Raw genomic sequence first — 15,432 nt, 5'->3', positions numbered from 1 at the left:
TCTAACAAATTAAGAATGCAGCCTTCTTCCACCCTGTGGAGAATCCACATACTTTTTTCAGTGTTCCCTATATAATGACCAGTTTCAGATAAATGCTGTCCCACAGCAGTTTTGTTCCATGGTGTGATAGCTCTTTAAACCTTAAGTTAAAAGAGTGGCACATTTGACCATTATAATATTTGTCACAGTTACTGCAACCAATCCTGTATACTCCAGAGCCATCAAATTTGTCACACGTCCTTTTCAGTTTGTGTTTTATTCACAGCTTTAGGGTGCTGTTAACTTGAAAGGGTAGCTAACTTACAAAGCATTGTTCTTGTTAACAGAATCTTCGGTCGGTTCTTGGTAGAACAACGTTATAATAAATGAAAAGCATTGTTCTGTGTACTGAGGAAAATATTTTACTGAATTAAGGTTTACAACACATCACTTCACGTGTTGGTAAGGCGGATGTTCAGTGAGTAATTGTTGAAACTAAAATGGAATGTGAAGCGGCTGGGATGACAAAATTAGAAATTGTGGACACCGCTGTTAAGGTCAATAAAGCTTTATCTGTTCAAAATGGTTCTAGTAAAGTGGTGAATCATGAGAGCCGTATTTTAAAGGGTCTTAATACCAAGTTAGAGAAGGAGAAAGCATTGGATATCCGAGCTGACAATGGGAGTACGGCAGTTCTTGTATGTGAAGATGACTACATTAGGAAAACAGAACAGCTTCTTGCAGAAAACGATATTATAGAGATTGACAGAGACCCAACTGAAAACTTTGTCTGGTTTACGAATAAAGATTGACAGCTCCCAGTTTCTTCTTAACAAATATGGAAAGAAATCACTTAAAATGATGAATTGCAAACTTCCCTAGCTTCGGTCTCAAGTTAAGATTCACAAAGATGTGAAATCTGGTTCATCTGATCATGAAAAATATGTCATCACCATCCTATAAATTAAATAAGTTTCTTAACAACGATCTTAAATCAGTTTACTCATTAGATAATTATTTTGGGGTCAAAAACAGTCTGGAGCTAGCAAATGCGATCACGGATGTACAATGTCCCAGTAAAAGAAAGTATTGACTTCGCAGACATAATCTCCTATCCCATAGTAAGATTAGTACTGCAGAGTGTACTCAACTAATTGATTTTCTAGAATTTGTTTTAGCTTACTATCAGTTTAATAAGTCACAGCTGCTAAATACTAACGTGAATTCTGTACAGACAAATGGAAAGACTGGTACAAGCGGACCTCGGGGAAGATCAGTTTGGATTCCGTAGATATATTGGAACACGTGAGGCAATACTGACGTTACGACTTACCTTAGAAGAAAGATTAAGAAAAGGCAAACCTACATTTCTAGCATTTGTAGACTTAGAGAAAGCTTTTGACAATGTTGAGTGGAATACTCTCTTCCAAATTCTGAAGCTGGCAGGGGTAAAATACAGGGAGCGAAAGGCTATTTACAATTTGTACAGAAACCAGATGGCAGTTATAAGAGTCGAGGAGCACGAAAGGGAAGCAGTGGTTGGGAAGGTAGTGAGACAGGGTTGTAGCCTCTCCCCAATGTTATTCAATCGGTATATTGAGCAAGCAGTAAAGGAAACAAAAGAAAAATTCGGAGTAGGTATTAAAATCCATGGAGAAGAAATAAAAACTTTGAGGTTCGCCGATGACATTGTAATTGTGTCAGAGACAGCAAAGGAGTTGGAAGAGCAGTTGAACAGACTGGACAGTGTCTTGCAAGGAGGATATAAGATGAACATCAACAAAAGCAAAACAAGGATAATGGAATGTAGTCGAATTAAGTCGGGTGATGCTGAGGGAATTAGATTAGGAAATGAGGCACTTAAAGGAGTTTTGCTATTTGGGGAGCAAAATAACTGATGATGGTCGAAGTAGAGAAGATATAAAATGTAGACTGGCAATGGCAAGGAAAGCATTTCTGAAGAAGAGAAATTTGTTAACATCGAGTATAGATTTAAGTGTCAGGAAGTCGATTCTGAAAGTATTTGTATGGAGTGTAGCCATGTATGGAAGTGAAACATTGACGATAAATAGTTTGGACAGGAAGAGAATAGAAGCTTTCGAAATGTGGTGCTACAGACGAATGCTGAAGATTAGATGGGTAGATCACACAAATAATGAGAAAGTATTGAATAGAATTGGGGAGAAGAGGAGTTTGTGGCACAACTTGATGAGAAGAAGGGACTGGTTGATAGGACATGTTCTAAGGCATCAAGGGATCACAAATTTAGCATTGGAGGGCAGCGTGGAGGGTAAAAATTGTAGAGGGAGACCAAGAGATGAATACACTAAGCAGATTCAGAAGGATGTAGGTTGCAGTAGGTACTTGGAGATGAAGGAGCTTGCATAGGATAGGGTAGCATGGAGAGCTGCATCAAACAAGTCTCAGGACTGAAGACAACAACAACAACAACAACAATTACTATTTTTTACTTCAATGACAAAATATATTTTCAAAAAGATGGGCTTGGTTGGGTAATAGCCTAGCTGGTACTTAAACAGATATTTTTGTGAATGATTTAGAATGTAAATTTTTGCCATGTTTCCACATCTAAAAGATAAAGTGATTTATTATAAATGTTATGTTGATGACATTTACAAGGTGACACCAGTGAGGTCAATGCATTTGCCCAAGCCATTGGTAGCATGCACCCAAAAATAACTTTTCCTACTGAAGTTGAAAAAGAGAGCTCTATTAAGTACAATGACCTTGCCCTTAGGAATCTTGATAAAAACTAGTTTTCGATTTTCAGGGGATAGTTTCATCATTGCCAGTTCATATCATCCACCCTGATACAAAAAAAAGGCCTCCTTCACCTCCATGATTCACCGGCTCCTTCATCTACGTTTGGCCGAAAGCGAAACTCGTAAAGAACTCAGCATTTTGTGGTAGCTAACAGCTTTTCCGTAAATGATGTCACACGTCCTTCCAGTAGGCTAAAGAAATGTATAACAAACAGCAGGCGCACACACACTCACACATAAAATAGAACCAGTAAAGAAAGAACGAAAAACATTCCTATGAAATTTAATGTCAAAATGCCCCTGAAAATAGAAAAATGTTTGAACACCACCCTAAAACTGTGAGTAAAACATAAACTGAAAAGGACGTATGACAAACTTGATGGCTCTGGAGTATACAGGATTGATTGCAGTAACTGTGACAAATATTATATCGGTCAAATGTTCTGCTCTTTTAACTTAAGGTTTAAATGGCTTTCACAGCCACGGAACAAAACTGCTTTGGAACAGCATTTATCTGAAACTGACCATTATGTAGTGAACATTGGGAAAAGTATGTTAATTCTCCACACGGGTGGAAAAAGGCCGCATTCTTAATTTGTTAGAAGAGCTTGAAATTTATAAAGCGAAAAAGAAATAATTAACAAAACTGCTTAATAGGCTGAGCAATTTCGTGCCCACTGCCTACTTTGCTTTGTTTGACAATGTTCTGCTTTAATCACTGAATGCCTCCATTTTGTATAGTTTGCTGATAGTTTCACCCAGTACAGAGTGCCTTACATATTTACTTAATTTTCTTACATTGTCCACACAATTCTTGCGTTTTCTTGTTCCTTCTGTTTTTATATAGTATACTTCATTAACTAGATAATCTTGCTCTTGCTCTGGTATGGGGTTTTATCATTCTTTTCTTGCAATGGTGTGCCGCAGGGTACGAGGGTCATTCTGGCAGTCACGTTTCTCTAATCCATTCTCATCTATGCAGCTTTCTGACGTTAGCAATAACCGAGGGCACTGATTATGAGTGGCAGTCTTTTTTATTTCATTGTGGCTTCTTTAGCTATTTGTTTTATAATTTTTATATTATTCTGTGCACTCTGAAAGCTGTTCATTATTTATGTCATTATCTATACCTGTAATCTTGGCACGTGAGCCTATGTCAATTACTTTCTCTTAGCTTTTCCCCATTTAACAATATAACTTTTGTCATGTTTTATTTCATCACTTTTTATTACTGTAATACATGTTACACCTTATAAGGCCATTACAGACTTTGCTGATTGTATTCCCCTTTATTTTACGTTGTACAATTAATCATTGAAGAAAGTGTGTGCGCCTACAGAAGCAACTTCTGGTGAACTTGCAACACAAACATTTTGTGGCTGCTGTACAGCTGTTTGTTTTGAACAGCAGTGTTGCTGTCAAGATGACTCTTGCATATGCTGTTATTTATATATATATATTTGATGACACTGATGCTAATTTTGTGTTTAATATTTGACATTGTCTCTACGGCTTCAGTATATTAGGATGTGTTTTACAAAAACAGATATGCCTCTTCATATCTGAAGTGCACAAATGCACATGTATGTCGGTAGTACTTTTCATTATGGTTTATTTTATTGTTTTAGGCTGTATACAATCTGCTAATGTATTCGTATTTTCCCCCATATTTTGCTGCAGATCTGAAGATGGTCATTATGGACCGAAACCGGTAGTCTGATGGAAAAAAGTGACCATAGACATGAATTAAAGGAAGAAGAGTATGTCTTTACTACAGCCTTGAGAATTTTTTCACTTAATATCAGTTCACTTTTCACCTAATTCTTTTGTAAACAGGTATGGTGTACTTTTGTTTTTCTGACATGTTCCACCCATCTTTAAAGATCTTACTTTCAATGTAGGGAACAAAATCTGTAGATTTACAAGACAATTCCATTTTCATTATTTTTTCACTAAATTTCGTTCAGCAGTAATGAATTTTGAATTCCAGAGTTTCATTTCTTTGTACAGCACTGACTGGTGGTTGTAATTTGCTTGGAGACGTTAATTAAATTTTTAGCATGTACAAGGTTTTCCATAAGCATCTCTGAGGTTTCAGATGATTGTGCGGAAACTAGAAGACATTCAGTAAGAAACACATTACTGGATAGAGCATCTCCCCAAGTTTCAATGTGCGTCAGAACATGTAGGCAAATCATCCACTACGTCGTATCTATTTGGTTGGCATCTACAGATAAGCAATTCAATGAACAGGTTTCCAAAGAGGGCTGCTGTCGCACCTCTTGCGCGACACCAGTGGCGGTGGCGGCAGCAACAGCAGTGTCAATAAATTGCTCACACATCTTGCCTTCTGCCACATCACAAATGATGCCCATATTGAGTACCTGCAGTGTGGGTTTAAAACTTAGAGATATGCTCTATCTAGTGATATGCGTCTTTATTTTCTGTGTGTCTCTTAGTTTTCGCACAGTCATCTTTTGAAATCCTGGAGGCACTAATGAATAACACTTTATATTTGATGTCATCATCTGGAAATAGATGTCAGTTGGTATTTAATTGGTGGGATTTTTTTTTCTTCATTAATATTAAAGCTTTCTCAGCTCAGTCCACGTACCTTACCCCATTTTCTCCAAGAAGTACAAAAGTCTCTGCCCCAAGTTACGGAACACCACAGGGATAAAAATACACTGATATACTCTTCCACTCGCGTATTTCCATTGTAAATTAGTTTTCCAACACTGTGTATAGTTTTAAAGTCTTATTTATCCCCTGGGTGAACATGCCTCAGTCAACACAAAGAAATAGTACAGCAGCTCTGTAGTCAGTTCACTTAAGGGGGATTCTGATACAGTGAAACCTCTATATAACGTTTTTCAAGGGACCACAAATTCTGAATACTGTATAGAGGAAAACGCTATAAAGAGGAAGGCTTCCAAATAATAATTATAGGGCATTACTGAAGATCAGGATACCATCAATCAGCTTTGACAAATGGTGCCATAAATGACATTTTAAATTTTCACAACACTGTAGTATGATATTCATTGCAAATGATAAATGTATAAAATGATTAGTTTTTTGTAATTAAAACATGGGGCCCGGTAGGTGGATGGGTGAAAGTAAATGGCGCCAAAAAGATCGCAAGCAGAATGTGCGTCACATGTCACGTGACCAGGTTCTGCCGCTGACATGCGAAACACGCTGAGCGTGGGCTTTCAGAGCCGGTGCAAACTGTGAATCCACAGAACGGAAAACAATGCATCTACATCCAGTCACTTAAACATTATAAAGAGGTAAATAATTGACCAAGGTTTCAAAAATATGAGCATTACATCGAGGAAATTGAAATATAGAGGAAACACAGTAAAGAGGAAAATTTAACATTGTTTAAATGGGCTTTTAGTTGGGACCGAAAAAAACAGATGTAACATAGAGGAAAACAGTATATGGAGGAAAGTTATAGAGAGGTTTCACTGTATTGGTATCTTACATGTGAAGAAGAGCAGTGATGTGGTTGTGTTGACAAGCAGGATTATGTTCAAAAGATGCAGTGATTACTATCTATTCCAGTGTATCACACTATGCCGACCCAACAAGAAGGGTGAAGAGGAAGACTGACAATCTCCTGGAAAAAAAAGGAAAAAAATATGGAAAAAAAGTTCCATGTTACAAGAGGCTGTCAGGACTCTTAGCTCTTATTTTGCTGTCCCCCTTTGATTGTAAGGCCTTCCAAAGATAAGCAAGGAAGGCGTTCCTCTTGGGCCTGTTGTCAGTAACATTGGCATTCGAGCATACCGTGTAGCAAAAAACCTTGCTACTCATGTCGATTAGATGGATTGCTTTTGAATTACTCTGGCATTTTAGTAAGTTTTGATGTATCTCCATGTTCCTTTGTCTAATTTGTTACAGTTAATTGAGGTTAGGTTTTGTGTTGAATTACTAACCGTTTCAACATGTATTGACTTCCACTTACCTTTTATTCAATGACCAGTTCTAAGAGCAGACAGCTAGAGTCCAATGTGGAACCTGTTGTCACATTAATGTGACCACCTTTCAAAACTCTTAAGAAAACACCTTTGGCATCTTGGACTGCTGCGAGACATGCAGGAAAAGTCAGTGAGGTTCTGGAAGGTACCAAGAGGGTTGTGGAACCATACCAACTCCAGTGCCGTGGCCAGTTCAGTAGGTTTCGCTGCTGAGGCTCCATGGTGTGATCTGTAGTCCTACAGAATTTAGATTGTGTTTAAATCCAGGGAGTTAGATGGCTAGAGGAGTAAGGTAAACTCACCCTGGTGCTTTTCAAGCCACACATGTACACTGTGAGATGTGTGATATGTTGCATTGTCTTCCTGGTAGATGCCATGTCACCGAGGAAAAACAAACTGCATATGGGGCGGACGTAGTCCGCAAGGATAAGTGCATACTTGTGTTGATCCAATGTGCCATCAGGAGTAAGGAGATCACCCAGGAAATGCCATATCATCTTTCCACAGACCTTAACATTGTTGCAGATTGTTTGCTTTCAGACATTTCACACCACACACTTCAACTGGCACTTTTCTGACTAAGCATAAAATGTGATTCACCTGTTCATCTGGCCAGTCAATTGCTCAACAGTTGCATGTCTATTCACCTGTACATCTTTGCAGCCATTGTCCACCTCTATAATCTTGGCCCATGTTCACCACACTTGCCTCGGCAGTTGCCCTGCACGGTATACATTAACCACTGTGGCATGAGAACAGTTAACAAACTTAGCCATTTTGGAAATGCTCCTGCCCTTGGTCTGAAAGCCAGTGACCTTTGGATATCTGATAAATTGCTCCATCTCGGCATCATGACAAATGCACTGTTTTTCTCCACATCCCCCCCTGACACGATTTATATACCCTCCTTTGCTAGTGCTGCCACTTGCTGTCTGTGAGTGGTTATTACAATTGATGTTGAACATTGATGGTGGTCACACTAGTGTGACTGAGCTGTGTATTATTGCCACTCTGTAATAAATATTTAAATGGTTGTGTGGACTGAGGTTGTTGGCCTTGAAACTTGCATGTTGTTTTAGATATGCAGATGAAATTTTTGTTGTTTGGGTGTGTGGAAGCTAGAATTTAAACAACTTTTTAGATGATCTGAATGCAATCCTCCCAAAATAATTGCTTCATGTTGGAAGTGGAATAAGATGGTTGCTTTCCCTTCCTTGATGTGTTGAGCAGGAGGAAAGTTAGAAAGTTTCAGGGTGTTAGTTGTCACTATTCGACTCAATGTGAAGGTACCTTCGTTCATAGTGCCCACGTCATCTTATACACTGAAACTTTGTCAGCAGAATTAGAGCTCCTCAAAGTCACTTTTTGCCAGAATGACTGTAGTGAAGACAGATCAGATGCATATTGCGTGAGTGATGAAAATGAGGAGACATCTGAGTCATTTGGCTTTTTGCATTGTGCGGGTAGCTTTTCCAGTAGGGTTGCTCATATTCTATGTAAATACGGTGTAGAGTGTGTAATGTAAGATTTGGATCCTTTTAGGGTCTGTGCCTAAGGTGGCCATCTACTGTATCCCTTGCAGTAGTGGCATATCATACATTAGTACTGTGAGGAGCAGAAGTACCGTACATACTTCTAACAGCCAAGCAAATCTGCTATAACAGAATATTGCCTTGGCACTGGTATTCTTATGGAATAGAACAACACAAAGATTCTGGCTTATGCTTTCAGCTATTGGGATAGTGTTGTTAAGGAAGCAGTTAAGATTAAAGGAGGAGGCTATCTTATAAATAGAGACACAGGTTTTTGCTTAAGTTCTGCTGGTATTCCTGCTCACTCCCTGGTTAAACGAGAGGGACAGAGCTAATCCTATTCATTATTCCTTAGTGATTAATACTCACTATTAACTCCCTGCACTAGTCATTTTTGTTTGTTGTGGCACTAGGTTGTGTGTGTAGTCATGCATACACATCCTGTAAAGTGGCTCATTTTACATCCGTTTGATAAAAGAATTGTTCAAATGATCTATGGAATACTTAACTAAGTAACTAACTGTTCATTGTATGGATCTGTAAACCTTGAAAATGTTTGAAAAAGTATTCTCTAGCAAAGTTACTAATCAGTGGTATAATTTTCTTTTCAATTGTTGAATTCTTCTTGATATTGTAATTTCAATAAACATTATTGTAGTTGCCAACATCGGATTCATTGATAAAATAAAGATTAAAATTAATGCAGAATGTAATATTATTTGGGCCTACTGTGTGTTTTAAAAGAAGTGACAAAATTATAAACTCATACTTGTGTCACCTGATAATTTAGTGTATTTCTAAAATATGAGCAGAAATGACAAGCTGAAATTCACCTTCCGTTTGTGACGAGGTAATACAATGAAAGTAATATATTTGATGAGTTACAGGATGTTAATAATGTGCTGTCTTTGACATTTTGTACAAATGAATTCACTGTTTCTGGTGGTGATAATTTCACAGATCTAATTGTTTTCTTTCTTTCTGATGCAGAACTACCTGATATTCTTGCAACCAGCCAGTTGGCATTGTTACGTCAGTGGCAAGGCGAGTTACGCTTCCTACAAAAGTTCAGACTTAGACTGTTTTCAAAACGTTTCTTGTCCTCCATCGTAGGAAAATCAGTGTCAAAGGAGAAACCTAACTCAGAGGTATGTCAAATAAATTTTTAACTTTACTAGATTTTTCAGTTACAGGTAGGAGGGCATTTCATTCATATTGCAGTTATTACAGGTGGAAATGGTTGGTCAGAATTAATGTCCGGGTTCACACTGACAGTAAATAAGAATTTCTCTGAGTATTACTTTGCCTTTTTTTTTTCTCGGAATGATGTGGATGAAAAATATAATGTACCGTAAGTGAGAGATACAGTCGGAAAAGTCTTTTATTTTCTCAACACAGCCATAATACACTAATCTATGCTGATGGTTATAAGCGAGTTGACAACCTAGGATGCCTGTTTTATGTCCTTTAGACTCAATGAATGAATGAATGAATGAATTCATTCTCTCTGGTTGCAGAGGCATAGTTAATCCTGAGGACATGGGATCTCACTGTGAGTACACTTAAAGCCATTCAGGTTATATGCCCATCGAGAAATAAATCCAGAATAACCTCAGTAACAGAGGTTGATAAAGTTGGTGATATTCTGATACCAGACTTCGTGGAATTTGGGCCATTGACTGGGGGACTGGAGCACCCAAGGAGTGGTACAACTTCATATTGTTGCACACTGTGCTGTTTCCCTTGCTGCTCATTGGTGAGATTCACCTTCTCCTATCCTTCCTCTGCTTTAGGCTTTGAGATTCCTCTTTTTCTTCATGCTTCCTGTGCACTCCCGAATGCTGGCCCATGCTTCCTACATGCAACAGGTAACTGGGTAACGCGTAATTCCCAGCAGCGGGTCAACAGGTAGGGTTCGCACGTGCACCCTGGTACAGGCCATGCCTAGGGAGGGGTGATTACCTGAGCTGCTACCTTCCAAAATTGCTGATTGGTCCCTCTGTCAGGTGTTCAGGAGGTGTGACCTGAGGTTTGAACAATTACGTAAGATGGATGAGCCCCCTCTGAGGGAGACACTGGCAATCATGAGGCATTTTCTCGCAATGAGTCATTGTCTTCACAGCCCATGTCTACCAAATGTAAACGAAATGAAACTCCCAATTCAAAGACCCTCCCAGCTGCAGCATGGTTCCTCGTGGTTTCATGGTTAGTCCTTTACAAAGGTAAATCTGTTTCTTATTCAGAAAAGTGTTGATGCAGTTGTTGGCCCTGTGAAATCTTGCTCTCATTTACACAATGACACTTTGCTTTTGGAGACTACTCCGGATTCTCAAGTACAAAAACTGCTTGCCCCTTCACTTCTCCATGGCTGTCCTGTTCATGTTGAGCCCCTTAGAACCCTTAATTCATGCCATGGTGTTGTTTACACTAGGCTGCTCAATGGTCTGACCAAGGCAGAAATCCAAACATACCTCTCGAATCAGGGTGCCATTGCCGTCCATAGGGTTATGAAAAAGGTACAGGCATCCTTAGCGCCCACACACACACACACACACACACACACACACACACACACACACACACACACACACACTTTTTCTCACCTTTGATAGAGTGGTGCTTCTGTCAAAGATCAAACCAGGCTACGAAGTTATCACAGTCCGACAGTACACTCTTAACGCAATGTGCTGCTAGCTGCATCATTATTTGAACCATACTCAAATGTCTTGTTGACACCCCGGCCAAACAAATGTGTAACCTGTGGTAGGATGTGCATCAGAACGACTGCCCCCCCCCCTCCGCCCCCGCTGTATCAACTGCAATGGTGACCATACCGCCTCCTCTCGAGACTGGCCCATGCATCTCGATGAGTGGGCTATCAAGGATATCTGGGTAAAAAGTGACTTATGCGGTCGCTCAATGGTTATTGGTTAGTCTCAAATCCTGCACTCTACCATCTGGCACTTACAGTACTGTTCTTGTTACATATTGCTCCATGAAGAACATGGCCATGCAGATGTGCGAGCTCAAATTCAGCATTGTCCAGTGTCATGGTAGCATTGCTGTCTCCTCTTCCAGCTGTGCAGCAAGCCACCAAACATTCACTTCCCTGGGCGAAGTCATCTGCTACATAACAAGCAGGCTGGAAAGGATAGAAGGAATACTCCTGCGAAGACTTTCTACGTCCCTCCAGCCAACAAACATACGAGTCTTCCTCTACCAACTGGAAACGCTCAAAGAAGTCAAACAAAGGCAAAAGTTCTTCTCCTTCACCAACTCTGAGATCCTCTTTGACGGTGTCGTCACGTGATACTCTTGCCCAGGCAACTCCGTGTTGCTGGTGTGCACTACCGACCGTTTTTCTGTGCTGGACCCTGCAGATAGACAGGGGGAGAATACAGACACCTCTGTGGATATCATGGTGCTGGATCCTCGAGCCTCTGCACGCTGTGGTAGTGAGTCTTTGAAGGCCGGCACTCGGCAGCCGCTGAGGTGACACCCCTTCAACTTTTCCCCTCTCTCCTTTCCTCATTATGACTCTCCTTCAATGGATCATTCGTGGCCTTCGATCAAACAGAGGATTTACAGTTGCTATTAGAATTGCAGCGTCTGCTTGTTCTCTGCCTCCAGGAAACAAAATTGTGTCCTCAAGACTGCTTTGAGCTCTCGCATTTCTTTCCAGTCCATTTTGACACCCCACCCCCGAGATAACATTAAGTCTCGTGGGCGACTCATGCTGCTCATACGGGATAACATTCATAGTCGACCCATCTCCCTGACTAGCCCCCTTCAAGCTGTTGCAGTCTGCCTTTTCCTTCCTCACTTGACCTTTTCCCTTTGTATTGTTTACATTCCTCTATCATTTGATGTCATCAGGACAGACTTCTTCCAGCTTATTGGGCAGCTACCTCACCACTTTCTGCTGCTTGGTGACTTTAATGCATAAAGGTTATTAGTTTGATTAATTTAAGTCTTTAGGGTTGATGTTGAAATTAATAGTCATCCTATGATGGCAAACTGTGTTCATTATAAACAATTGTTTGCACAATGTCGTTACATTCTTTGGGACAGCTAGCTGGATTTCATTCACTAGATCTTTTAACAGTTCGACTCCCTCTTCCACCGTGTGGCTCTCTGTGACCCAAGATCCATTCACCAATTTCTAGCCTGGCAGTAGCAGATTATATCACAGTGGGCCCTGTTGCTATACCTTGGACTGGCATTTTTTGAAGATTTCTAGCTCCTCCCACTATCACTGTGCCTTCCTCCATTGGAAACGAGTCCGCAGATCGTGGTCTCGCGGTCGTGTTCTTGCTTCCCGAGTACGGGGTCCCAGGTTCAATTCCCAGCTGGGTCAGGGATTTTCATCTGCCTCGAGATGTCCTCATCATTTCATCATCATTCATGAAAGTGGTGAGATTGGACTGAGCAAAGGTTGGGAATTTGTACCTGCACTTATAACCGTGCAATTGAGCGCCCACAAAATCATCATCCAGACGATGTTCACATTCGGATCTCGGCAGAGGGCACATTTCCCAGATACTGGTGTGAAGCGACTATCGTACCCATACCAAAGCCTGGTAAGGACAAACACCTTCCTTCTAGCTACTGCACTATTTCTCTCACCAGCTGTTTTTGCAAGGTGATGGAACGTATGATTCCTGTCCAGCTGTTTTGGTGGCTCAAGTCTCGCAGTTTACTAACCACTGCACAGTGTGGATTTCGAGTACGCCGTTCTGCTGTTTGCCATCTCTTCGCTTTGTTGATCAATGTCGCAAATGTTTTCTTGCGGAAATCCCAGACAGTGGCCATGTTTTTCTGTTTGGAGAAAGCCTACAACCCCTGCTGGAGGACTGGTATCCTCTGTACTTGTGGGGCTTCCGTGGCCTTGTTTCCTTCAGGCATTTTTAAACGAACGAGTTTTCCAGGTGCTTATCATTACATCTTGAGTCTGTTGCTCTTCCATTCGTTGAAACTAAGAAATTCATAGGATTCGTGTTTGGCCATTGGCGCCTTTTGTACTAGCCCAGTTGAGAGTCTGTATGTGGTAGCTGCTGAACTACCGCTGTCCTACTGTATTTACATTCTCCTCACCAGATATGCATGCAGTTTATCTGCCATGCAAGACCATCCACCCTATGCCGCCTCCTTTGATGACTCCTTTGATCACCAGTATGGTGTGCATCCTTCTTCTATTACTTCCTGGAGTTCGCTTTCAGCTCGTGCTCCGGCAGCTTAACTTCACTCAACCTGCAACCTTTCACCACCTTGGCTTCGTGTGGTAGCCTGTGTTCACCTTGGCCTTCGCTCACTTCCTAAGGACACTACTCCAGCCTCGCTCTATCACCTTCAGTTTCACGACCTTTGCGTGGAACTTGGCAATAGTACCTTCGTGTACACAGATGACTATCTGACTGTGGTGTCGCGTATGCCGTCACCATTGGCACCAGTGTTTTTTGGTGTCTGCTTCCGGAACACTGCTCAGTATTTACAGCAGAGCTCTTCGCCCTGTATTAGGCCACGCTGTACATCTGGCGACAGGCTTTTCAATTGCGTCATCTGTTCCGACTCTCTCAGTGCCTTTCAAAGCCTCTGTGTGCTGTACACCTTGCATACCTTAGTGCAGCGGGTTCAAGAAAGCTGTCACTTGCTCAGTCTTGATGGAGCCACTGTGATGTTTCTATGGGTTCCTGGTCACATTCTTACATTCCCTTCAGTCTCTGTGTTGCCGTCTGTCAGCAGATAGTGTCGCCTTGTCATCACCACTGGTCCTCCCTTTATGGGAACAAGCTCGGAGTTACTAAGCCTCTTCCAGTGGCATGGACGACCTCCACTCGGCACTCTCGCCGTGAGGAGATCGTTTTAGCTAGGTTGCACTGTTGACCACGTTCCACTGTTTATCCATTGTAGCAATATGGCAAAGGACATTTGATTTTTAGTTCAGGACCTCCGTTTGTCTATGATATATTTTATAGACCTTTTTCCATGTCCCTGTTTTTAGCTGTCTTCTCTTCCATCGATTCGGGTTAACGTGTAGTTGTTTTTAACTCTTCTCTTTGTCTTCATGTTCTACAGTTCTGACATGGGCGCATATGACTCTAGTTGTTTTCACTCACTAAAATCAACCAAACAAAAAAACCATTACTAAGTTTCTTGATAGCAAAAACAGCAAAAAATTGCTTGTTACTAAAAAATTATCACTTTAAGATTTCCTTTTTTGCCAGACATGATGTTGCTTAGCTTTTTGTGTAACATATTTTTCTGCCATGTTCTTTCTTTAATATGTGCTCATGTTGCCAAAATCTTGGTCAGTCAGCAAACATTTCTCCTGTTTTTGAATGACCTTTATTTTGCTATATCCAGGTTATAATCTTTATAATTACATAAAATAGTAGATATGTAGAAAATATGACAATTCCTGGTAGAATGCTAAAATATTTTTCAGCTTTCAAGGTTCATACATGTATAAGTTTTAAACATGTATCTGTAACTTACTGTTGCAGAATCAAAGTGACTCATCAGAAAGTACCAGTATAAATATCCTCCCTGAAGAAGACAAAGATTCAACATTACCAGCAAATGATGGAAATGAGATTGCATCAAATAAAACAGAGGCTGCAGAGGAACATATGGAAACTGACACTTGAACCTCGTGCAGGATCTGAAACATGCTGCTACATTCTGTGTTACACCAGGATAATCTTGGTATGCTCCATGAAGACAGACACAACTCATCAGTACAGTTATTATTCATGTCATTGTGGGCAGACAATGTCGTGATATTATTAAAGATATGCATGTTTGAGTTTGTGACTCTGGGCGTCCTGTGATTCCTGCTTTCAGTATATATAGTATTTATTTGTTCAAGGTTGAAATGTTAATAGCTACTGTAAATAAATGTTTATTTTTTAAATGTTATATATCTTTTATTTTATTAGTACCTTTAAACTTTTACTCATTGCTTCAAATACTATACTCACAGCTCTGTTCTTACTGTTTATTATCTATGTAATGTCAGAACTGTGTGTGTTTTGGGTGGTGTGGTGTGGTGTGTGTGTGTGTGTGTGTGTGTGTGTGTGTGTGTGTGTGTGTGTGTGTTGTCTGTAACTTGTGTTTATAAATGATTAGATGCACAAAATTAAAAGTTTGTCA

The 15,432-nt window shown here is 40.4% G+C and overlaps 1 protein-coding gene across 2 annotated transcripts in view; it reads left to right on the top strand.

Annotated features, from left to right (window-relative positions):
- LOC126161879 (translation machinery-associated protein 16 homolog) overlaps window positions 1-15,193 on the top strand; it is a 45,106-nt gene extending 29,913 nt beyond the window's left edge. For both annotated transcript variants that reach the window (XM_049918009.1, XM_049918008.1), the window contains exons 5-6: window positions 9,271-9,428; window positions 14,784-15,193. In XM_049918009.1, coding sequence (XP_049773966.1) covers window positions 9,271-9,428; window positions 14,784-14,927 — 302 coding nt within the window. In that variant the 3' untranslated portion in view covers window positions 14,928-15,193. The remainder of the gene's footprint in view (window positions 1-9,270; window positions 9,429-14,783) is intronic.
- The last annotated feature ends 239 nt before the right edge of the window (window positions 15,194-15,432 follow it).

The sequence above is a fragment of the Schistocerca cancellata genome, chromosome 2 (assembly GCF_023864275.1).
Source record: "Schistocerca cancellata isolate TAMUIC-IGC-003103 chromosome 2, iqSchCanc2.1, whole genome shotgun sequence".
Taxonomy (NCBI): domain Eukaryota; kingdom Metazoa; phylum Arthropoda; class Insecta; order Orthoptera; family Acrididae; genus Schistocerca; species Schistocerca cancellata.
Note: the sequence above shows the minus strand (reverse complement) of the source record. Positions and strands in the feature narration are given on the sequence as shown.